A 25550-nucleotide genomic window follows, 5' to 3' on the forward strand; every position below is an offset into this window, starting at 1 on the left:
CCCAGAATAGGCCAGATCACATGTGGATATGGACAAATTCAGGACGACTTCTTGATGACCTGGACTGGTCACTAAATTGTTGAGGGGGGCAATGAATACACATTTTACAATACAAAAATGTTTTATTTTTTTCCGGTCTGCATTCAAATCTACATTTGTACAAATCTACATTTGTATACACTCACACACACATACATAAAATAAAATATTTTGATTGGCTACGTATAAAAAAGCAGAAAAACACAAGAGTGCAGAGCATGTGAGGACATGTAATTATATTTAATCATATTATCATGTTGTATGGCTATGGTATGTGTTTGTGTGAGAGAGAGAGAGCGCATACATACGTGAGTGTATTTTTCTGAATAGTTTATAGAACTAGCCTGGGCCTGTTATATAATTTATCTTAGATCTGATAAAGACATCAACACAGGACCCTCCACTTCACGTGGATAGCACTTTTCTGCTCCACCATCTGGGAGAGGAAGGCTACATAATGGTCACTAACAACTTCAGAGGTCCTGTGCATGTGAAAATCTGACTAAAGTACATATCACCTCTTCAGCCCTCCATCAGTCTGGTCACTAGGGCTGGAGACTGAAGCCAGAGAACAGCAGCTGGCAACGATAACGTGTCAACTCTTCAGATCAGTGAATCATTGAAACATCTGTTAGTGTCAGAGTATCGTAAGTATCGTTTGCCTGACTGGACTCTGCACTGGATGGATTGCTCAGAGATGGCAGAACTTGTGTCAGATTCTCCAAAGGAACACTGAAGTTCTGAGTGACCACAGGGTAGCCCATTACTGATGGTGGAGCAGAACGGGGCTGTCCTAAGCCAAATTTAGCCAATCAGGTCAGAAAAGCAGGAAATCCTGTTTAATCAGGAACAATCACATCCCTGAGAGAGAGAGGGACAGAGAGATACAGAGACAGAGAGACCGACAGAAACAGAGGGAGAGAAACAGACAGACAGAGAGAAACAGAGGGATGGAGAGAGACTCAGACAGACACAAGAGAGAGACAGAGAAAGAGACAGATACAGAGAGAGAGGGTGACAGAAAAAGAGACAGACATTAAGAAAAACAGAGAAAATTAGAGTTGATGCAATTACCTAGAAGAACGTTAAACAGGGCTGTCGGCCTAAAGGCCATCTTCACTCCTGTTCCTCTCATGTTCATCAAGGCCATCATGCTGTTTGTGAACATCCTAAAACAGCAGAAACACACCCAATAATAATAACAGAACAGTTGAAAAGCCGTCTTCACTTGCTCAATTGAATCCGCTTTAATACAATGTTTTGCTCAACACTTCATTACGACTGCATAATAAACGGCATAATTCATCTAGTCCTTTGTGTACACACCTATCCATTATGTTGGTCACACAGTCCCGTCACTTCTTCCCCCCGACTCGACAGGTGGGCAATCTGTGGATAATGTGTAATGTCACCTGATTGTATTCATTTAAGAGACACATAACATAAAACATAAAACAAATGAACAAGGACCAAACATAGCACAATGAATACATCCATTCACACTGTACACTAGGCAAAGATCACATACTAATTATTGAACACTTCCATGGGATGTCCTCAGGCTCTTTTGAGGCTGGCTCCATCAATGGACACGGTGGAGCTGTTTGAGCAAAGTGGAAGAGATTTTTGCTGTGATCATGCCATGCCACTAAACGTTAGTAAAAATACATGTATTCTTTGTCCCACCTCGGTATTAGTGGAACCAAATTAGAGCCAGCAGCCAGGCTGTGAGCTTGCGAATGTCAGCTAAAGCTAATGCTAACGCTAGCCGACGAGCTAAAAGCTGCTTGCTTGCGTTTGGTTTCAGTAGCTAGCTTGCTAAATGTATGTCTTACGTTGGCTATAAACTTTTTTCCCCACTATTTAAGTACATACATAAACATTGCACTGTCAGGAGTTGTCTCATACTTGAGATGTTAACTTAATGAGATGTTAACTTAATGAAAGTAATTAAACACTCTCACGTCGAAGTAGCTAGCTAGTTTGCTAGTACATTTGACGCTTTTGTCCAAAGCGACTTAAGTCAGAGTTACATATACACTTGCCATGCCATGCCAGTTATAAAGAGTTTTCTCATAATTCATAAATTCGCACAAACCTGTTTATAGACGACGTCTTTCTTGGCTCCGATCTTCTTCTATTGGATGTTCTTCTGCTGCTCTCTCGTTACTGACCTCGACTCGTCTGCCGTTAAGTGCAGGAATTATCAATCCACGTGACCGACGAGAACCTGCATCTGCGTTAAATTGATGCAAGACAAAAAACACTGAAATAAGCGAATTATTTAAACAGCATTAGAGGCCCGATGATTCCTCCCACGCTTTTTGATCCAAATAACCGGTGATATTCTGGTCCAGATCTGACTAGTCATGATATGACTTGAGTTGGCCCCAATCGGGCTAGTCCGGATTCGTCCGGGTCCGTGTATCATAGTTTTTTAGTTGTTTTTGTTTTTTAATTGTTTTTCCATATTTGCCATGTTGTCATGTATGAAAAGACCCAAAATGAACACTGTAAGCAGATTACTTGATTATTATAAGTGAATGGATGGATGGAAACTGTTTTATTCCAATTAAGTCTGATGTAGCACAATTGCACAAACGTGACTGTAGCTCTCAGATCTAAAGATGTTCTTTAGCGCGAGTAATGTAGGTCCTACATTCAAAATTTGTCTTCACAAGCATAATATGTCAGTCATTTCAATATAACACAAATACAACACAAATACACAACAAGCATCATATTCTCTATAGATATAATTTAATTGAGATCAGTTACACAAGTTATCCTTCTGCAATCACTAACTCATCTCAGGAATCATCTTCTCTGGGTAGGAAAGCAAAATGTTTACATCTGTCTAGTCACACGACATACGTGCGCTCCTTTCATCAACAATATTGCATGGTGCATTGTTTTGATGCCGGCTACAGCATGCCATACTTGTTTTGTTTCCGGTTCAGCCGCCAGATAATCTCTCAACTCGCGCAAATTCGTAGTGTAGCTAACGATCGGCAACTTCAGAAAAACACGCAGCCTCCAAAGGACATCAGGCTTGCGCAGCAGGTGAAACTCGACTGCTGGTGCATCACGGTGTTCTCTGGCCACAACCATGCCAGGTCTCTCAGCATCAAAACTGCAATAGAATAGAAGGAAGAAAGTAGCCTACATTAAAATATTGCCCACAGTAGATAATAGCTGGCTAGTTTAGGAACGAATGGACAGCTCACTAGCTAGCTAGCGTTAGCTGGCTCTGTCTGTGTAGGCAGCTGGCTAACAATGGTCATCACACTAGCCTTTGCTAACGACTAACATGAATTTACATTAATGTAAACAGGACAGATAGTAAAACGATAGCTTACCCCAAAGCATGACCATGTGTCCTTTAGGTACAAATCCATAAGTTATATTGTCGATGTGTCGAGTGGCGTTGACCCGCAGCGGGCACAACACCGAAAAATATACACGCATAGTGTACAAGAAATGTAACATTGATCTAATTTTTGGATTGTTCATCAAAGAAGAGGTATTGGTGCGACAAACCCAACCACACATGAGCAATTTGACCGAGCAATATGCCTGTAACAAGTGGCTAGATTATGAAAACTTCCACAGTTGATTTACCAGCGCTTGGGTGGCTGGTGAGGCTACCCAGCCCTCATGACAAACTAATATTAGCTAGCCAGCCAAACACATTAGCTAACAAGCTAGCTCTCCAAGTCACCTCATGACTAGATTCTCTCAAGTTAGTTAACGTTGACTAGCTAGCAAATTAATGTTAATGTCACATTACTAGCATGTTTCAGTACAGCGATCGCAAATTAGCTAAACTAGATAACGTAAATAATTTGCGAACAGCAACTTAGATTTTTCAATAAATTCAGCAATTACAGTCAACATAAAACAACACATTTGAACTTGAGTTCACCTACCTTATTATTATTTATCATCTCAGCAGCAGACGTTGGCTAAAATGGTGATTGCTGAATGCAGAAGTTGGAAGATTCAACTTTGGTTCGCTCGTTTTAGGTCCATTCCCATTGGTCTAGAGAGGCTTCTTTCAAGACACAATAGCCTATCATGGTAGCACCAGGGGTGGCCAATCAGATTCCAGTGGGGGCCAGTGCCACCACTGGCCCTTCCCTAGCTCCGCCCCTGGATCAGCCTGTGTCCACGTAGTTGTTAGTTAACTGGTACAGTAGTTAGCTAGCTAGCTGATGTAGTATATTTTTATACTGTATTATACTATATTATATCAATACATTTGTATTACTCTCATGTAGTAATCAATTTATTAAGAATAATGAATAAACTTCACTTTAGGTAGAACTGTGTTATTATAAGTAGTTTAACAGGTTAGTGACAACATATGTTCTGTCCTAAAGTCAACATTCCTTTGTCCCTGAGTCAATAAAGATAACACCTCTGAAGAAGAAGTCAGTTAGCCTACAGTTGTAACATGATCCTAGGAAGGACCAAGCAGCCCCATTGTCTGAGGAAGGGGGGCAAGAGCTCAGCTGATGCAAAGACCAGTTGACACCTTGACCAGTCAGAACATCAGTTGATCGTTTGTGATCATGTTTATATCCCTTGTATGCAAATTTGTTTGTCATGTGATATTTGGCCTGAAGCCAGGACATATAAGCTGGCCGCCTCGTGAAAGAAAGTAGTATTGCCTTAGTTTTGGCCCTGTTAGGCATGCTCAATAAATTGATGATTCGACGATTTTGGCCTCCTTGAAGTTATGTTTCACAAGAAGAAGATGCATCAGAAATATACAACACTGACCCATGACCCTGACGTTTGACCCCTGTGTCACGTGAATGGTGTTTGTTTACGTTGCAGTCTAGCTTATAATAGCTTCTCACGCCGTTCACTACCATTCCACATTTTTTCTGATTTAAGGTCCCATGACGGTTTTGTCTTCCTGCTTCTGCCTAAGCACTCCACAATACCACAATACAACGGTGTCATGTTTTACCGAAGGATAAGTGAAGAAGACGCTAGCTATCAGTGGCTAAAGCAGTTAGCTAATGTTAAGATCATTCCTGTAGCTGCTTTGCTGCTAATGCGAGTTCGTCTCCGTTCCTGCCCGAGAAACAGAAGTTGAACTAATAGCATCAAAATAGCTACAGGAATCATCGTTGTAAAGTTAGCTATCTGCTTTTTAGCCACCGACAGCTACCGTTAATATTATGGAAGCTGCTGTCGTGAGCTAACTTGCTATCACGGTCTTATCGTGCAGCTTCACAGCCTGCTATTAGCAGACAGCACTAAAGTTGACAAAATCACACTTGCACATCATTCGAATTCCAACCATTTATATGGGATTTATCATTCAATTAAACATAGAACCTGAATACTACCTGATATTTCAACCTGCTGCCATCAGTGATCGGCACGTCTGCTTGTTTGCGTCATGAATATCCTATGCAATGACATTCCATGTAGTGTCCCAAAACTGTTATATCATTCCCTATGTAGTTCACTATGAGTAACACTGCATAGGGGATAGGGAGTGAGTGAACCATTTCAAACACATCTCTGGTCCGCTCCGTTAACTAGCTTACTCGTCCTGATGGCTATGTTCCATATGAGAACATTGCTAGCCAGCTAGCTAGCTAGTTAGCCTACTGTATTAAACCTCTACTTGTCCCGATACCCTGTTCCATATGAGTTAACAGATATAGACCTGACGACAGTTACAAAGATAGATACTATAGATAGATAGGCTTTGTTCGTAATAATTAAATTACAACCAGACAGAGAACAAGGAGTTTGAGTTCACATAGTTGTTAGCTAACTGGTACAGTAGTTAGCTAGCTAGCTGACCCATGATCCATGACGTCTGACCCCTGTGTCATGTGAATGGTGTTTGTTTACGTTGCAGTCTAGGTTACAATAGCTTCTCACGCCGTTCACTAACATTCCACATTTTTTCTGATTTAAGGTCCCATGATGGTTTTCTCTTCCTGCTTCTGCCTAAGCACGCCACAATACCACAATACAACGGTGTCATGTTTTACCGAAGGGTAAGTGAAGAAGACGGTAGCTATCAGTGGCTAAAGCAGTTAGCTAATGTTAAGATCATTCCTGTAGCTGCTTTGCTGCTATGCGAGTTTGTTTCCGTTCCTGCCCGAGAAACAGAAGTTTAGCATCAAAATAGCTACAGGAATCTACGGAAGAGCATTAGGGCCAACAGCTGAGTTTTTTTGTTTGTTTTTTAAGCTTCTGAGTTTAAAGTCAAAATTCTTACTTTTTTCTCATAAGTTATTTCTGACTTTTTTCTCAGAAATTCCTGTTTTTTTTTCTCAGAGATTCTGACTTTAATCTCAGAAATTCTGACTTCAATCTAACTTTTTTCTCAGAAATTCTGACTTTAAAGTCAGAAATTCTGAGTTTTTTTCTCAGAAATTCTGACTTTAATCTCAGAAATTGTGACTTTAATCTGAGAAGTTATTTCTGACTTTTTTCTCAGAAATTCTGACTTTAAACTCAGAAGCTTAAAAAAATTAAAAAAATAATAAACTCAGTTGTTGGCCCTAATGCTCTTCCGTAGGAATCATTGTTGTAAAGTTAGCTATCTGCTATTTAGCCACCAACAGCTACCGTTAATATTATGGAAGCTGCTGTCGTGAGCTAACTTGCTATCACGGTCTTGTCGTGCAGCTTCACAGCCTGCTATTAGCAGACAGCACTAAAGTTGACAAAATCACACTTGCACATCATTAGAATTCCAACCATTTATATGGGATTTATCATGCAACTAAACATCGAACCTGAATACTGCCATCAGTGATCGGCGCGTCTGCTTGGTTGTGTCATGAATATCCTACACAATGCCATTCCATGTAGTGTCCCAAAACTGTTAAATCATTCCCTATGTAGTTCACTATGAGTAGCACTTTCACCATTTCAAACACATATCTGGTCAGCTCAGTTAGCCATCTGTTCCATATGAGAACACTCAGTTAGCCTACTGTATTAAACCTCTACTTGTCCCGACACATGAGTTAACAGATATAGACCCGGCGACAGTAACAGAGATAGATAGGCCTATAGATAGATAGGCTTTGTTCGTAATATTTAAATTACAACCAGACAGAGAACAAGGAGTTTGAGAACAAGGTAGGCTCATCTAATGTGCGAAATGAGCTACAGGAATGGGTCAATGAGTAGGCTTGTATTACTGCGCCCTCTATGGGCATGCGAGCGGTGGTGCGGAATGCCGTAAAGCCTCTGTTAGAATACCGCGGGTCAAGTTACATTCTTATGTTCTCACAGTATGACCTGTGGGGTGCCCCAAGGATCGATCCTAGGACCTCTACTCTTCAGCCTGTACATGTTGTCCCTTGGCAGTGTCATCAGGAGGCACAACATTAGCTACCATAGATATGCAGATGATACCCAACTCTATATGTCTGTAACACCCAGTAACTACAGCTTGATTGACTGCCTTGTCAAGTGTATTACGGATATAAATGTATGGATGTCACATCATTTCCTCCAACTAAACCAGGACAAAACAGAAGTACTGATCATTGGAGAAAAAGCTGAAAGAGAGAAACTGCACATTTAAAGACCTAGGTGTCATACTTGATTCAGATCTTAATTTCGAAAACCACATCAAGAATATTACAAAGACATCTTTTTACCACTTAAGGAACCCTTCTTAAGCAACCCTTTGCATGGGAGTTAAGAAGTACTTTGGAGTTAAGAAGCTCCTTAATTCAGCATTTAGATGACGACTGGCTCCTGGATTCACAGCCAGCAGGTTCTATTCACAGGCAATCCAAAGCCAGCTAGTGGCCAGTACTGGGATCGAACCCGCGACCTTGGCGTTATTAGCACCACGCTCTAACCAATATGCAGAAGGCCTATCCAACAGTTTGTTCATGGCTAGCAATGGTAGGCCTACAGCTATGGGATTAGCTCATGTTTGGGTTGCTGGCAAAGCTGCCACTCTTATGTTGCTATAGCCTACAATTATCAGAATATGAACATTCAGTTGAAGGTTTTCCATCCACCCATAACTGGATGAGGAATAAGCACCGCAAAGCGATCAATTCTCACGCAAGCAGGAGCCAGGCTGTTCATTGCATTTCTCCGATCCGGTCGCGACCCAGTCTCTAGAATACATGTTTTGGACTCGTTGCAGACAGTTTGCGCATCTGGCCACCAGGGGGGGCAGTGCCCCCCTTTCCCCAGCCAATCTGCGTGCCTGCTCTCGCACCCTAAGCGAGAATCATACCCCTAGACAAACGAGCCACTTCCATCGTTCCTGCCAGGCCTGGGAAGCCTTTCCACCCTGGTGAAGCCCCAGGTCAGGAACCTGGGCATCGTTTTCGACTCCGCACCATAGCCAAAATCAGGTCCTTTCTCTCCCCTCAGGACCTGCAAAGGGTCATCATCATGCTAATTTTCTCGCCACTCGACTACTGTAACTCACTCTACCTGGGAATAGCTGATGGGACCTTGAACCGTCTGCAGCTGGTTCAGAACGCTGCGGCCAGGATGCTGACACGTACCAAAGTGAGAGACCACATCTCTCCAGTCCTGGCATCTCTTCACTGGCTCCCAGTCAGGTTGAGAGTGAAATTCAAGACCCTCATGTTTGTCTTTAAAGTCCTAAATGGCCTCGCCCCACTTTATATCACAGAACTGTTGGACTATTCCTCCAGCGTAAGATCGCTCAGATCCGACAACAAGAGACTTTTGAAGGTCCCCCGTTCAAGGCTGGTAACAAAGCAGTGGCAGCTCCACAGCTGTGGAACGACCTCCCACTGACCATCAAGTCAGCCCTTGACCTACAGACTTTCAAGACTGCTTAAAACCCACTACTGTCGTGAACTGGGCTACTGAGATGTTTCTGTTGTGTTTTTATGTAGTATGAATGTTTGTCTTAAATGTGTGCAGTTTGGAATGTTGGTTTCCCCCATGTTTATTATGTTGTCCTTTCTCGTCTTGCCACCTTTATGTGTTTCTGTTTTTTAGAGTCCGCGCCCAGGGCGCCCTAAACTGGTGCAATTTGGTGCGTGTTTAAATAAAAGTGACTATGACTATGACTAGAGTCGCGAGCATTGCTGCTTTCGCAGTCGTTACTTAGGTTTTAACTCTCGGTCAGTTCAAGCCATGCTTTCGTGAACTGTTTGGGAAATTGACTACGCAGCTGGAGAAAAGTTGCTGGCAGGGGCATTTGTCCATTTGGGGCAGTCGAAGAAAAGTTGCTGGCAGGGACATTTGTCCATTTGGGGTCACACGTGTACATTCTGGCAGATCACAAATGAGACTGGACAGTTGGAACTGCCCTGTTGCCATGTCCTTTTAAATACTCATGACAACAGTCCTGAGCTGTTCTGTAGATGCAGAGGATTGAACTCGGGGCATCATACATGTGCTCTTCCACTGACCTACATCCCCCAGGTACTGCTGGAAAGGTACTCCAAGAGCACAAGTGGAAGCAGGTCAAGGAACACCACTACTTGTAGATAGATAGATAGATAGGTGAACAGGTACAGAGCCAGCAGAGTCCCCTACGGACCACCAGTGCTACTCACCAGAGACACAGCTGTGTCTCTGTTCCAGAGACACAGCTCCCCAAGAGAGCGTGGTACACTGGCGAGAGACGTCCGCCTCATCAACAGACAGACAATGCTGGCACGTCAATCTCCGGTGGTGGGATTGGGTGCTTTCAACGCCTCTGCCTCGGTTCCATTCCCGGTCAGTGAAGGCTTTTCTGGAGTGTCTGATCGTGTGGGGAATTAGCTCAAATGGTAGAGCAATTAGCTCAAATGGTAGAGCACTCGCTTAGCATGCGAGAGGTAGCGGGATCGATGCCCGCATTCTCTAAACACGTTCCCTTTCATCATTTTCCTCGGATCACACAGGTAATCCCCTCCTCAACAGTCCTTCTCATAATGACCGCGCTCCAGTCTGGCATAGCTGCTGGGTTGTGAGAACAAGGGCTGTAAATGAAGGGCCTTTTTCTGAATAGCTGGAGAAAAGTTGCTGGCAGCGGCACTTGTCTACATGATAAAGGAAAATTTGTGGTGGACAGCAAGCTGCCCCTAACTGCCGAAACCCGGGATCGAACCAGGGACCTTTAGATCTTCAGTCTAACGCTCTCCCAACTGAGCTATTTCGGCCCTAAAAGGCACCAGTGTTGCCCCATTGTAGGTGTAAAAAGCCTCTGCCAAAACAGGTATTAGCCAAGTTTCCAGATAAAGCACCTTCTTAAGGAACATTGCCAAGGTGCAACCGTTTTCTCTCTCAGGCTGACACCGAAAAACTAATGCATGCTTTCATCACAAGCAGGCTGGACTACTGCAATGCTCAACTATCAGGCCTACCAAAGAAAGCAATCTCTAAACTACAAATGATACAGAATGCTGCAGCACAATTCCTCACTACGACTAGACGGAGGGCACACATCACACCAGTCTTAAAATCACTACACTGGTTACCTGTCAACTCTAGAATAGACTTTAAAATACTATTACTAGTCTATAAATCTCTCCACAGTCACGCACCTGAATACATTTCAGACATGCTTGTCAGGTACATGCCCAACAGACCACTCAGATCCTCAGGTACTGAAATCTTAACAGTTCCAAAAGCCAGGACCAAGAAACACGGAGAAGCAGCTTTTAGTTTCTATGCCCCCAACCTCTGGAACACCCTGCCGGAGTGCCTAAGAGGGGCCAAAACACAGAGGTCTTCAAGCGAGATCTCAAGACGTACCTCTTCGGCCTAGCCTACAATCACTAGCCAGGACCTAGAGAAACAGAAAGGCAGCCTCCAACCTACCTGTGAATCCTCTGTATACATTGGTGTATATCCTGCTATGCACTGTATGTATATCGAGATGTGTACAGAAGCTGGTTGCCCTGAAACAGGCATGTTCTGTTCTAATATCTGTGTTGTTTCTATGGCTCAGCGTGCTACTAACCATTTTCTAACTCCCCTCTCCCTAGTGCCTCTCTCTCTCCCTCCTACCTTCTAACCAGGTCCAGTTGATGCCCCACTATCACCTGCAGACCACCCTGAGTCCGATAGATACCCCCATTTCAGCTGTGGATGTCGTAGTATTTAGTTAACACACACACAGACATACATCAGTCCACATCCGGCTTAGGCCAGTCCCCCTTCCCCTCACCCTAACCCGGGTACGTATCCTTAAACATCCACAACTATAAAAAATGAAAGAATCAACAATGTGGATAATCAAATTATGAAATATCATAATAAAAATAATCAAACAAATTTGGTAAAAAACCTATTTCTACACATATGGAAAGGAAGTAATATATTCTCCACTAGGTGGAGCATAATAAAGATGAACAAACTCAAGGTTATTTAACAAACTCAAGATTATTTTCTTTCCACATGCAAACCATGTGTTGTGGTCCCAGCCCCGGCCCCGCCTCACCCAGGGCCGGGGCGAACGAGCGCTGGGTCACTCCCGGGAACAAGCTCGAGACCACGACAGGTGCAGCCTGTTACCAATCAGGCTCACCTGCCGCAATCATCACGGTCGGCTACAAGATGCCAGCAGCCCCGCCGCTCAGTGCTTGGTTATACTGAGATCTTGGTAATTATTTTGCGAAGCTCCCAGCTGATAGAACGTCCTTTGTTGTTTTCCTTTTACCTGTTAACTCCTCGTTTCCCTCTCTCCGTTTTCCCCTCCAAGACCCCGTCTTCGTCCCGCGCCTCCCTCTGCGACTCGGCTCTCCCGGCTCCCCTCCGCGATTCGCCCTGCCTACCGCCTCAGCGCCGGCGCCCGCGCCACCAACGCAGCTCCAGGACTACCCCTCTCCACCGGCTCCTTTCCTCGCTCGCCTCGTGCCCCTCGGACCTGACCTCTCCCCCTGACGCTCCTCCAAGGGGATCTCTCCGGCTCGCCAGTCCCCGCGGTAGCCTAACGCACGCACACTGACAACATCCCTCCACATAGCCATTTGCTCTCACGCATCCATTCACTTAATTTCACATCCCATTCACACGCACACGCACGCACACATACATTCCCCCCACGTTCAAGTGGCAGTCCGTCTGTGTTTTTGTGTTTACTTTTTCTCCCGGTGTGGTCAAAGCAGTACCTTAGTTATTCCCCTTTTTGTACCTTTTGTTTATCACATTTATTAAAACCGCCTTCGGGCTTATTTGAGTTTACACTGGTGTCCGTCTGCCTCTCTGGGTCTGCTGCCCTGGTCCGGTTCTCTGTTCAGGGGTGCCCCCCCTTCCCTGGGGCATAACAGAATAACCAAGCCATTATGGACCAAAGGAGACCCGGTGGGCAGGCGGATGCAGCTAAGCCCGCAGTATCCCCACCCCCAAGTCCCTCGGTCCTGGAGACCGTAGTCCGTAGCCACACCGTTCATCTTAACAAGCTAACCTCAGAGCTCGACAACGCTTTTGCCCGAGTCACATCGGAGATGGGGGAACTGCGGACGGCCTCCCATGCCACGGTGGGCGTGCTCACCTCCCTGACTCATCAGGTCTCCAGCCTGGCGGAGATGGTGGCCAGACTCACTCATCTGCCACCCCCCGAGTCCGGTCCACCCCCAGAGCCACGCTCTTCCCTGCCCGGCCTAAACGACCCGGCTCTCCAGAGCTGGTCCCAGCCCCCCGAGCAAACACCCTCTGAGCCCCGGTTTGAGCCCAACCTCCCCTGCCCCAAGCCATTCTCCGGGGAGTTTGATCAGTGTCGAGGCTTCCTGGGGCAGTGTGAACTACTTTTTTGCAGACGCGGCCGGGCGGCTACACACAATCCAACAGGGGTCGCGGTCAGTGGCGGACTACACACTGGAGGTCCGCATGCTTGCCGCTGTTACGGACCCCTACCAGATGTTAATGTCTAGGGTGAGAGGAGGGGACCACGCAACAAGCAGTGCCTGTGTGCAGGCTATACCAGGCCGGCATGAAGCAACGGCACACCCAAAACAATATAGGCTAACTATAACTAAGGAACCACAGACAACGGAATAAACGGTATAAAAACCGTGATGGTTTTTTAATGTAACCAATAATAATTATAAGTGATAACAATAATAATAAGGATAATAATGAAGTGAATGAACAAACAGTAACAGAACGACAAAAACACTCACATGTAGAGGCAAGGCGTGCCTCGGAGAAACTAAAGGGAGGACGCCAAAACAGACGGGACCAAACGAACAAAGGAACAGAATCCCGCCCTAGATCCAATATGTCCCTGTCACTTCCCTATCTCTACCTTGTCTACAATCAGAACACCGTCCTCACTAACTAAACTTACTAGCTGCTGTCCCGCCTATCTAAACCCAAAAATACACGAAGGGTGGTACCCGCCTGGGAAACTAACCTAGTGTATTTATACATCTGATTATCTGCGTGTACAAATGTATGCCCATGGGCATCTTACCTAACATACCTCGCCCTCCCCTGGGGGAGACCTACTAGGGAGTTAAAGATATGGACAAAATGTATACGACAGAAAATAATAGGCAGACTGGGGGAACAGAAAACATACAAAGGACAACGTGCTCTAACTAACAAATGGGGTGCCGCTACCTCCCGAGACATGGAAGTAGGCGGCCTTAAATAAGAACGCACAGTCCCCCGATAGGGTGACAGAAGGGCAGGTGGGACGACGCCATTGGCGGAGGGACTGCGCGGGGAAATCAACGAAGTAGACAGCCGGGAGATGCAGTCGATGAGTGACAGGGGGCGGGGCCAATCCTGTGCAAAGACACACACACACACAGGGGGAGAAACAACCAACAGACAAACACAGAACCAGGCCTAGTAATAAGTATATAACACAAATAATATAACGTGGAACGTAACAGCCGCCGACAGCGGGTGGGATGACGTGGCCCTCCGGAGTGCTTATAGGCGGGGCCTCAGCGAGACTGTTAAAGACATGATCATCCGAGACCGTCCCGCCACCTTCGCTGAGCTGGCCACCCTTGCCCTTCAGGTAGACGAGAGGCTGCGGGAGCGGCGTCTGGAGCGCGCCAACCGGCCGGGGCCACCCCACAAGCCGCTCGCAAACTGGGTGCCCCCCAGGGATCCTGCCCATCCCTTCCGGGACCCCTCGCCCCCTTCTACGGCCTCTGGGGCCCGTCACCTGTCCCCCCCTGGGGCCGAAGAGGAGGCCATGCAGCTGGGCCGGTCACGCCTGTCCCCGGAGGAAAGAGAACAGCGGATGCGTGACCGGCTCTGCCTCTACTGCGGTAAGGCGGGCCACGTCATCCGCGCCTGCCCCTCTCGGCCAAAAGCCCCGGCCCACTAGATGGGGGCATTCTAGTGAGCCTAACCACCCTGCCCCAATCCCGGAGGGAGCCTAACCATCTGTTCCCAGCCACTCTTTCATGGGGAAAGGAGTCGCTCTCTGCAGGGATTCTTCTGGACTTGGGCGCCGACGAGTGCCTAATCGACCGAACCCTGGCCCAGCAGGCAGGCATCCCCCTCGTCCCCCTTGATACCACCCTCTCGGCGCAGGCGCTAGATGGTCGCTCTCTGGGTAAGATCACCCATTGCACCGCACCACTCACGTTAACCCTGTCTGGCAATCACGTAGAGACGGCTCCGTTGGTCCTGGGCAGACCTTGGTTAGACAGACACGACCCGCACATTTCATGGTCCTCTGGACGGATTTTGGGCTGGAGCGTGGCCTGTCATGCCAACTGCTTACGCTCCGCCCACTCTCTGCCCAGTGAGATCAAACGTGAACCCTCACCCCTGACCTCACTGGTGTACCACCCGCGTACCACGGTTTGGCACCCGTTTTCAGTAAGGACAGTGCACTCTCGCTCCCTCCTCACCGCCCATATGATTGCGCCATAGACCTCCTTCTCGGGGCAACCCTTCCCGTCGGCCGGTTGTACAACCTCTCAGTCCCGGAGAAGGAGGCTATGCGCAATTATATCACTGGGTCTTTGGCCTCAGGAGTCATAAGGCCGTCGTCCTCCCCGGTTGCCGGGGGCTTCTTTTTCGTCTCGAAGAAGGATGGCAGCCTGAGGCCTTGTATTGATTACCGCTAGCTTAATGACATCACCATTAAAAATAAGTATCCACTGCCACTCCTTAGTTCCATGTTTGAGCCACTGTCCCACGCCACGGTATTCACCAAACTTGATCTACGCAATGCATACCACTTGGTGCGTATCCGTGAGGGGCATGAATGGAAGACAGCATTCAATACCCACCTGGGGCATTTTGAGTACCGTGTGATGCCCTTTGGCTTAACCAACGCCCCAGCTGTCTTCAGTCCCGTCTCCAAGGGTGGGCATTTGGGGGCCAGGCCCGCCCACTGAATCAGCTGGGCCCGCCCTGAACGAAACGCGAAAGACGTACTAAAATCTCTGTGATGACGGAATGACCCCGGGCTATTCTGCATCTGATTGGCTTACCCTGATATACTTTAACCAATCGAACTGACCACTAAAACCTGACCAATCTCAACCAAGGAAGGCACCATATTAGCCAATCCCAGGCAGAGTAGAGCAGATCATTCATTCTGTGCCGCGCGGTTATTTTTGGGAATGTTAACGACATACTAGTGCAAAAACTTGCATACATGGGATGAATTATTAGTGGATTTCAGAAGTAGGCTAGTGTTGATTGTTCCTTGGCTTAGGCTACCCATACAAATACAAATAAAACTTGATTTGTGCGCTTTCTTTCAGTGAAAGAAGGCACGAAAATCGACTTTCAGACTGTCTGTCTTAAATGCGTCTTGTATTCTGCCATATCGCTTCATTTTCATCCGTGTTTAGCGTTTTGGCAGTGCTCCGTCGCCCCCTACAGTCCTCATGAAAATACAGTCCACGTTACGGTCCGTTGACCGGTCTTACTAGCTCGTTATTCACTTAACATTGTAGGCCAGATAAAATGATGCAACAACTTGACTGTCCCGTCATTCACATCACCTATTGGTCAATCACGTTACCCACTTAAGCTATCTAGCTACTGGCAGCAGCAATGAACATTGAAAACGGAGATCTTGAGTAGGCTATTTGTTGAAAATTGATTACAAAATGAAGTGGATTAAATGAGTTTGGGTTACGATATAAGGTAGGTATTTTGTGATTAATTACCAGTTGTTATGGCTGTGCGTTTTGCTTTGCCTAGATTTAATAAGCACTTGAGAGCGTGAACTTTGCTTCCTGGAGTGGTGGGCTAAGGCCTAGTAGCCTAGCCTAAACACTGATTAGTGAGGGAGTAGGCTATGAGTGCTGTGCCCTAAGGGGGTGTATTTTATCGTTCTGTCATTCCTCTTCGTGGTGCTTGGCCATTGTTGTCATATAATGGCTCTGTAGTTTATTTAGTGTGTCCCTAAAAGCTTGGTTGTTTCTGTATGGTTTTTGCATATAAAAATGCCACTGCTCAGCGCCCTTCTGGTGCTGTGAAACCTCCCTCCAGGGCATGCTTTGAAAGCGCATCCCTCCCAAAATTGTGCGCGCTGCGCGCTTGCTTCGCTGGTCCTGACTTGGTCTAGGACCCACCAGACGCCAGGGCTTAGTTGTCTTGATAAAAACATTTTAGTAATTACAATCGTTTTTAACGTGTTTTAACTTTACCAAGACAATTATCCATCCAGGGTTTAGGTTCTCAGGTCACCCCACCTATCTGGAGAGGAGAGTTGGCTGGTTAAGTGACTCGTCAAATAAGGCTGAAGATGCTAGTTTCATAAGCTGCAATTTTCTTTTGGGGAAAACTTGTTTATTTGTTTGCACAGCAGGGATGCCCTTTTGCATGTACAGTACTTTGAATCACTTATGATGGACTTGATAGGTTTAGTGTTATTTTTATTTAAAAAGGTTTAACAAAAATGTTTTTGCATATTCTCCATATAACAGCAATCAACTTATTTTGACAGTTTTGATGAATTCTGAGAAGTGAGGAGACATTCCAAAGATATGGTAAGGTAGGTAGACAGACAGATAGATAGATAGATATAGACTTATGTCAAAAACACACAGAGGTAGGTGTCGGTGAGAACTTAGAATAACAATGAGAAATTAGATATCCCTCTAAATCTGGCTGAAAAACGACTTAAAACGGGCTTAAAAGCACCTAAACAATTTGTGTGTGCCCCCCTAACATATTGAATGCCCCCCCTGGCATTTCATTCTGGAAACGGGTCTGGCTGTCTTCCAGGCTCTGGTAAACGATGTACTCCGGGACATGCTTAACATCATGGTCGTCGTTTACCTGGACGACATCCTGGTCTTCTCCAGGACGGAGCAGGAGCACATCCAACACGTCCGCCTGGTCCTCAACCGACTGATGGAGAACAGGCTCTTCGTCAAGGCGGAGAAGTGCGTTTTCCACTCCGCCTCCGTGGAGTTCCTGGGCCACATCGTGGAGAGCGGGCAGGTGCGAGCCGATCCCAAGAAGAAGAGCGCGGTGGTGAAGTGGGCACGCCCAGTCGACCGGACTCAACTCAGGCGTTTCCTCAGGTTTGCCAACTTCTACCGCAGGTTTATCCGAGGATTCAGCCGAGTTGCTGCGCCCCTCACCGCGCTCACCTCTACCCTCAGCCCCTTCTTCTGGACCCCGGAGGCGGAGAGGGCATTCTCAGCCCTTAAGGGCCTGTTCGCGACGGCTCCGGTACTCATCCTCCCCGACCCCTCTCGACAATTCATTGTAGAGGTGGACGCCTCAGATTTGGGTATCGGGGCCGTCCTGTCCCAGCGGTCGGAAGAGGACCAGTGTCTCCACCCAGTGGCGTTCTTCTCCCGACGCTTTTCGCCTGCGGAAAGGAACTATGACGTGGGGAACAGGGAGCTCCTTGCCGTTCATGCCGCCTTGGAAGAATGGAGGCACTGGCTGGAGGGGGCCAAGCTACCCTTTGTGGTCTGGACCGACCACAAAAACCTCCTGTATATCCGAACGGCTAAGAGGCTCAGCCCTAGGCAGGCGCGCTGGGCCCTTTTCTTCAGCCGGTTTGACTTTACCCTCACCTACCGCCCGGGCTCCAAGAACATCAAGGCCGATGCCCTTTCCCGACTCTTCCCCGAGAGTGCCCCCAGCACCACAGAACGCCCTGATGCCATCCTCCCCCCGGCCCGGGTGGTGGGTGTGGTCACTTGGGAAGTCGAATCGGTGGTCCGGGCTGCCCAGCGCGCCCAGCCCGACCCAGGCGGTGGGCCCCGGCATCGCCTCTTCGTCCCGTCCGCCGTCCGGAGCAAGGTCCTGGAGTGGGGCCATGCCAGTCGGTTGGCCTGTCACCCTGGGGCCCATCGGACGGCGGAGTTCATCCGGCGGCGGTTCTGGTGGCCCACCTTGGGAGCCGACACCCGGGAATACGTGGCCGCTTGTGACATCTGCTCCCGTAGCAAGGCCTCCCACCGCCCTCCAGCCGGCCTCCTCCGCCCCTTGCCCATCCCCGGTCGACCATGGTCACATATCGCCCTGGACTTTGTGACTGGCCTTCCGACATCCCAAGGCAACAACACCATCCTGACCGTGGTCGACCGGTTCTCCAAGGCGGTCCACTTCATCGCTCTCCCGGGACTCCCGTCCGCGGCTGAAACGGCAGACCTCCTCACCACCCATGTGGTCCGGTTGCATGGCATCCCCCAGGATGTCGTCTAAGAATACTTAAACAGGGTGCGTTGGTCAGTCTCTGTTTAAGCGTTGTTAGAGCCAGTCGGGCTCGTCAGTCCATGTAATTTTGTCAGGGGGAGCTAGCTTCTGTCCAGTGAGGGTTATGTCTGCAAAATTAGGGATAGGCACTGCAGTAGCCTACAGTCCCAAGCAGTGCATTCTTTTAATATTATTACGTGACCAAGGTAATCAACCTGCTCACGCACCAATTGGATTTTGTTCTTAGAAATTCTGTGGCCATTTCCTGAAATAAAACAACACTTTCGTGTCATCAAAACATGACTCCTTGTTTCTAACAAGAAGTTGATCATTTAAACAGGGGAGACCTAACGTATTATGTAAAACAACACCCCCTAAGGGTGAAAGCAAAAACTCCCTGAAGTCAGGGTGAACAGATGGGGAAAAAAAAGCATTACTCAAACCAAATAACACTTAATGAATAGCTTCATATGTAATTCTCAAATCCTAAACAAATAAAATGTATCAAGCCTTTTCTCAAGAGAACACTAGGGGTGTTGCAGGTTGAGCTCTTAATTTCAACAACCACATATCTGCGTTTGAGGACAGAGAGTTTTGGGCACGCTTCGGACATGATGGTCCCTTGGGTCTGACAACCGCTTGGTTACTATCCTTAAATCTAGTCTAGGTCATACCTATCTCTTACCCACAATTAGTCGGGCTACGCGGAGTCGAGGCGTTTGGCCATGCATCCCACGAACCAAGGTGTCAGCCCATCTGAATGGGAAGCAGGTTACCCCTGTTGCTGGAGAGTCACCTGGTGTGAGTATCCAATTCCTGGAGTAGCCTTCATCTCTCGTCCCGTGCCCGTCTCCTCTCTGTTAACAAACTCAGAAATAACACGTGAAATATCTGTTTTACCATACAGCTGTCTCTGTGTGCCTGTCAGACGCACAGACAGAGCTGCATGGTCAGTTTACATACAATAAAAGACAGACAAAAGAAAGACATTCCCATTTCTCATCACCCTTGTAGTGAACACCAGGTCTTCTCAGAAATCATGTGCCAGAGGTACATAAACATAACAAAATAAATCATTGAAACAGCTTTGATAAATTGGAGTGATGTCTTTTTTACAGACAAGACTGTGAACCATGATGTAGTGTGGTTTTACCTTCTTAGGCTGGATGATATTAACTCCGTTGGAGTCACAACACCTCTGAAAACCAGTTCGCAAAGCAGATCTGAGCGTATTAGGTTAATATGACAATAATTATACAGTGAATTGTGTGTGTGAGGTTAGCATCATCTAACCTAACTTTAATTGGCAGTCGTCTCAAATTATTCAAATACTTGCGGTTCCAACCGGTGTGGACTTTATCCGGCAGTCCAGGAACGACAGTTGTCTGTAAAAACCTCAGAACCAATGAATGTGGATATGTGGATGGTAATGCAGCCCTGAACCCTTTCTCCTCATCTTGAGAATAATTGAATAGTTGCAGTCTCAATGATGACCACCTCTTATTTTAATATAATTTGTACGTTTTATAGGCCTAATTGTATTTGTGGTTGTCATACAAATTGGGAAGTTTTTACCATGATCTCCGTGTCTGATTAGTAGCCAACCTAGCTAATGTTAGATAAACAAACCATAACGTTAGCTGTAACTGGCAACAGTTTTTAAAAAGCTGTCTGATCCAGCTAGCTATATGTCTCTAACCAGCATGTTGACGTTAGCTAGCCTAATGTTTGGAATGTCAGCTAGCTGTGTTAGTTATCCTAGCATGCTAATTAGCTCTCAATGCATTTGCTTTTGGTAACGTTAGCCCTCCTGTGCAATGGCAGAAACACAGCGCACCATACTGTACCCTTCCCTGGCATTAAACAGAATTAACCAGGTGCAAACTGTGCTGTAAGGTTTCCGAAGCGATATCCTACCAGAACTGTTGTGAGCGTGCTTTGTTGTATAGGCCAATACAATAGGCAACGTTGCGAAGTCAAAGTTGGTTATAAGTCAGTTTGTATCCCCAAGAATCTCCCGATTATCTCTCGCTCAAACTTCATTCGATATAATGTAGACTTACTGATAAATAGCCTATTGTTGTAATTTATGCTGTTTTGCATATGCAAAATAACAATGCTATTACTAATCGCTTTTATAATTTGCCCCCTTTTCTTGTAGCCCGATCACAAACTACATTTCCAATACTGGGACTCGGGAGGTCCAGGTCCAGTCAGGTAGGAAAACAATACACATTGGTGAGACTTGAATTTCATTCACAACCCAGGCACACTCACGCTCACACACACAGACATACACCAGTCCTGGGCTCAGATTCCCTTCCCCTCACCCTAACCCGGGTCCGTATCCTTTTCCTACCCCCTCCCTACCCCAACCCCTGCCTCTATCTGGGCCCAGGCACATTCACGCACACACAGACATCCCTACTAACACACGCAGGTTGCGCAAACGTTCTACATACGGCCGCTATAGGTGACGATTCGTGTGCGCCGCGTGCGGAAATTACGCGGCCATTTACGGAAACGCGAGATCTGCCGTTTAGTAGCCGCTACGTAAGAACGACACGTCATTCAGAAGTTGCGGCCGCGTGCAAAGAACGCACGTGATCACGTGGGCAGGAACCTCCGTTATAAACTCACCTGGCTGACACTAGATTTACAGGTATTTATATGACTTGGTCTGCACGTCTTTTTCGCACGGTGCAAATACGGTGCGGCCGCGTGCAAAAAACGTGGGCAGGAACTTCCGTAATAAACTCACTTGGCTGACACTAGATTTACAGGTATTTATATGACTTGGTCTGCACGTCTTTTTCGCACGGTGCAAATATGGTCACTTACTGACCACTGGCTACATTTAGCATTTGCAGTACCACTGGCTATATTTAGCATTTACCAGTTCAAAAACGAATTAATGCTATATGGGGATATAGCAGCAAGCATTATGATACAAACCAATATAAGACTGAACACCATTAACAGTTTAGAACATTTTATTACACAAAGTACATTACAAATTAAAAGTATACATATTTACAAGGATGAGGTTTACGGTCTGTCACATTACGCATAGCCAGAAAAGCAAAAAAAAGCATGTACAAGCTCTGGCTAGCAACCCATTATCTGACAATTGCAAAAGTTCTAAAAACAAAAATGAAACAGTGCGCATTCTGTGGCAGGCAGACCGGGAACAGACCGTTGTATCCCACAAAAAAAAGGTTAAAATTTACAAAATCTATTTACAAAAAAGGCATCCATCCTGGCAGGCTGGAAAGGCAGGTTTAGGGAGACGGGCTGGGGGTCACCCACATCTGAATCGAGGGTCTGGGCAGAAGAGGTCATCCTCATCTGAATACTCCACTGTGGTCAGGGCTGGAGCTGCGGTCAGGGGCTGGGCTGGGGAGGTCAGCTGGGCTGGGGAGGTCAGATGCCTAAGGACATAATGAAATGGCTGTAAAAGCAAGTCGCATACGTTCATTGGAAGCGTGCCATGTCACTGGATACGAGAAAATTAACTGCCTGACATCACATACCTTTTTGCATCGAGCAGGGGCATGTTTCAGCATCTCCTGCAGCTGGGCAGACACCTCCGTCACAGTGGTGCTTGGCTTACAGGCCATAACTGCACCTTTTAACCAAAAAGGGAATGGTTTCAATGCACATGGCATGAAGCAAAGACAATGTATTATTTTGCGAAAATATGAACAATCCCTTACGTAATATGACATTGTAGAGGGTCATATTCTTCAGAGGCTTCTTCCCCCTCTTCCCATGGACGCTGTAGACACACCACACTCTGTGTATGGCAATGGCTGACAGCACCCGCCGGACCACATCTGGCAGATCTTTGCCGCCAATGGAACTCAGATATCGTGTCTGCAAAACATAAAGACAATCATTTACTTTTACATTTCCTTAACACTTCCCTGCAAAAATAAGGAACAAAGTTCTGCCCTGAAGTTACTCACCATCTTCCTTTGATGATCCTTGTCCTTCAGCTGCTCCTCCAAGACCAGCAGCTCCTCCTCCGTTTTAGCAGGGTGCAGGTCATCCAGTACTGCTCCCCGATAGCTGTCTGCAGACTCGCCGGACAGTCTCTGCTCCAGCCTCATCATTGTCTGTGCCATCTCCCTCAGACTCTGCATGACGCTGGAGAACTGCTGACACATCATCCTCTGGAAGTCTGGATATTAAACACAGATGTGGCTATAAGTAATTGTACGGTCCCATAATGGATATTCAGCTCAAAGTATATCCCTACATGCAGCATGAAGTAGTTCACAAAATTCAGCATACCAGCATCTGCAGAGCTTGATGGCAACACAGCTGGAGCTGTTGGTCTCACAGGCGATGGCATCAGAGAACTACCTGAAAACCAGAGGATAAAGGGATGAGCAGGAAACTATGGTGCTGGCGGCGTAGTGATTCTGGCATAAGGGGAAGAATCAACTCGACATGAGACATGTCAGACCCTGACCTGGTCTGGGTGCTAATCGCTGATGCATGCTGCTCGTGCCTGGACGTCAGAAGGGCTGAAGGGCCTGGGCTCACAGCGCCTTGGCTCAAAGGACCCGGGCGATGAACATCTACTGCCGAGTAGTGAGATGTGAGATGAGCGAATTAGTGAACAGAGTACATGAGTCTTCCGAAAGTCCTGAGTTAACTGTAAGTGTGCAAATATGCATAGACATTTCACCAACACAAACATGCATGGATACCTGCATTGAAAACTGGCAGAGCAGGCCTTCCGGCTCTGGCACCTGGCATAGCTGGTCTGGTCTGAGTTCTGCCGACCGGCTGCCTGGGCACTGGAACATATAGTAGAGGTAAATTAGCTCAGATTAGTCAACTCAAGTAGTACTCTTTTGGGACTGTTGAATGCACTTTATTATATTACCTTCGTCACTGGAGTCATAGCGTGTGTTGCGCTGTCTCTCCCTTGTGTCTTGGGAGTTAATCCATTGATGACTGCTGCTCAAACACCTTCGCCAAGGCACTGGCTACTTCATAATGCTCTGTGTGTTCCTCAGCAGAGACAGAGGTTGTCATGGCTCCTCTTGATGTGCTTGTGGAGGTAGATCTGGGAGGTATAGGAGAATGGGCACTCAGAGCAGGAGAACACCCAAGTCTTGCACAACTCTAACATCACAGCTAGGAGAGCGAATGAGAGAGACCATTAAAAAGGATTATCTCACCTGTAGTACAAGTTCAAATATAGAGTGATTATACGTCATTGTAAATGAGAGCTTACTCTCAATTGATTCACGAGGTTAAATAAAGATTGAATGAATATGTAGCTAGTGGGGGGTTACAACCACACAACTGTGGAGAGAGAATGAGACACTTGGTTCCCTCCTCTACTGGTGTTCATGGCCATGGCCAAACACCTGGAATACTCCAACCCTGATTTAAAGGCATAAAAGTGGGGAACACATTCTTGAGACGGTTCCTAAAACTGGAGGGAAAAAAAACGGGAAAATGATCTTCCCTCTCCTCATCACTCACTTCTGCATGGGGCTGAGCTCTACCCTGTCATCAGTGGCAATACATGGGATAGCGGCTCAGCACACAGGAGAACTGCACAGAGAGGAAGGAGGAGAGAGAAAACCAACAACAAAAAAGGCAAGAAGGGTTAATAACTGAGCGAATCTTGCAAGTTTGCACTACAGGGAAGCAATTGCTCAATTTCCCTGATATTGTGGCGTCACTGGCGTCAGTGATGCGTCTTATGAATCTCACATGTCTACCGCTAACATTTAACTCAATATCAATATTCCCATTTGTTTATCCCGTCTATGGAAACGTATGTGCATTTGTACTTACGTGTGCCTGCCTTTATTGATGATCAGGTGTTTCTCCACCTCAGGGCTGGCCAGACAGAACCATCAGAGACCATTGGGCTGAGCTGAGGAGAGAGCGACATGTTAGAGTGTATGTGTGCATATGGATATGGTGCTCTTCTGTTAATACTCATGAGGGCATTCAACTGAACAAGACTCACAGAGCCTGTGGTGCTGTCCCAGTACTGCCCCTGGCCACGCCTGGCCCCGTCTTAGCGCCTCTTCCTGCCCCGCTCACCTGCTTCTTGCTCAGTTCAAACAAGAACTGGGAGGTTGGCAACTGAGAGCATGGGAGGGGAGAGGGAGAGAGAGAGAGAGAAAGTGGGTGGGTGACCCTCTCGTTGGCTGACATGCACACTCCACAGGACCACGTGCCAAAAGCCAAGATGGCTACTATAACAAATCCTGCTAGCTAGCCTAGCTCCGTTGTTGGGGCTTCTTGTATTCTGTTAACGTTAAAATCGGAAAAATTAATGCCTAAAAACAAACACATACTAACGGTGTCGTGGGTTAATGCGAAATCAATGAGTAAGCTAATTATCCCATTTTATTCCAAGCGATGAAACAGTACGAACGTGCAGGAGCTCGCGCGAGCCCGTAATTAGGAAACAATGGCCCACAACAACACTTCATAAAAGTTATAGTGTACACAACTGAAATATTCTCACGTTGCCAAGCCAACATTATAATTTAAGCTACAATTACACAAAAGCGAACGTTTTAACAATAATTGCGAGAGTAATTTTACGTAGGCTACTTAGCTAGCCATGTACAGAAAAAGGCTAATCACGTTAGCTGGCTAGCTAGTTAGCTAACATTGGAAAGCATCTGCATATAGATAATCATTACAATAGGGTAGCTTGCACATAACGTTGGTGTTTTATCTGGGACGATACCAAAATACATAGTATGTATGTATACATACTAATGTATACATTGAAATTGAGATACTTACAAGATCTGTGTTGTCGCGGGCGTGTTGGTCTTTCTCAATCGCTTCTGTTCAGAACGGAACCCGTTCTCGTTCTTCTTCTCCTTCGCTGGGTTTAGTGGCGGATGTGCATACAGCCACCTACTGGCACAGAGTGTGTAACTTCA

The 25550-nt window shown here is 46.7% G+C and overlaps 1 protein-coding gene and 1 long non-coding RNA gene across 2 annotated transcripts; both read right to left on the bottom strand.

Annotated features, from left to right (window-relative positions):
* Positions 1 to 19384: 19384 nt before the first annotated feature.
* Positions 19385 to 23129, bottom strand: LOC311324179 (uncharacterized protein; the record flags this gene model as incomplete). Its single annotated transcript, XM_084456582.1, has 5 exons — positions 23090 to 23129; positions 22909 to 22980; positions 22581 to 22795; positions 22329 to 22488; positions 19385 to 19533 (listed from the first exon to the last, which is right to left on the bottom strand). The coding sequence occupies exons 1-5, from the start codon at positions 23115 to 23117 to the stop codon at positions 19385 to 19387; spliced, it is 624 nt and encodes a 207-aa protein (XP_084312708.1). The 5' UTR covers positions 23118 to 23129.
* A 189-nt stretch (positions 23130 to 23318) lies between these two features.
* On the bottom strand, positions 23319 to 24494 carry LOC311323661. Its single transcript, XR_014630966.1, has 3 exons — positions 24118 to 24494; positions 23510 to 23692; positions 23319 to 23420 (listed from the first exon to the last, which is right to left on the bottom strand). It is a non-coding gene; the product is annotated as an uncharacterized lncRNA (long non-coding RNA).
* Between the last annotated feature and the right edge of the window lie 1056 nt (positions 24495 to 25550).

Source organism: Borostomias antarcticus (genome assembly GCF_949987555.1).
Source record: "Borostomias antarcticus genome assembly, chromosome: 22".
NCBI lineage: Eukaryota > Metazoa > Chordata > Actinopteri > Stomiiformes > Stomiidae > Borostomias > Borostomias antarcticus.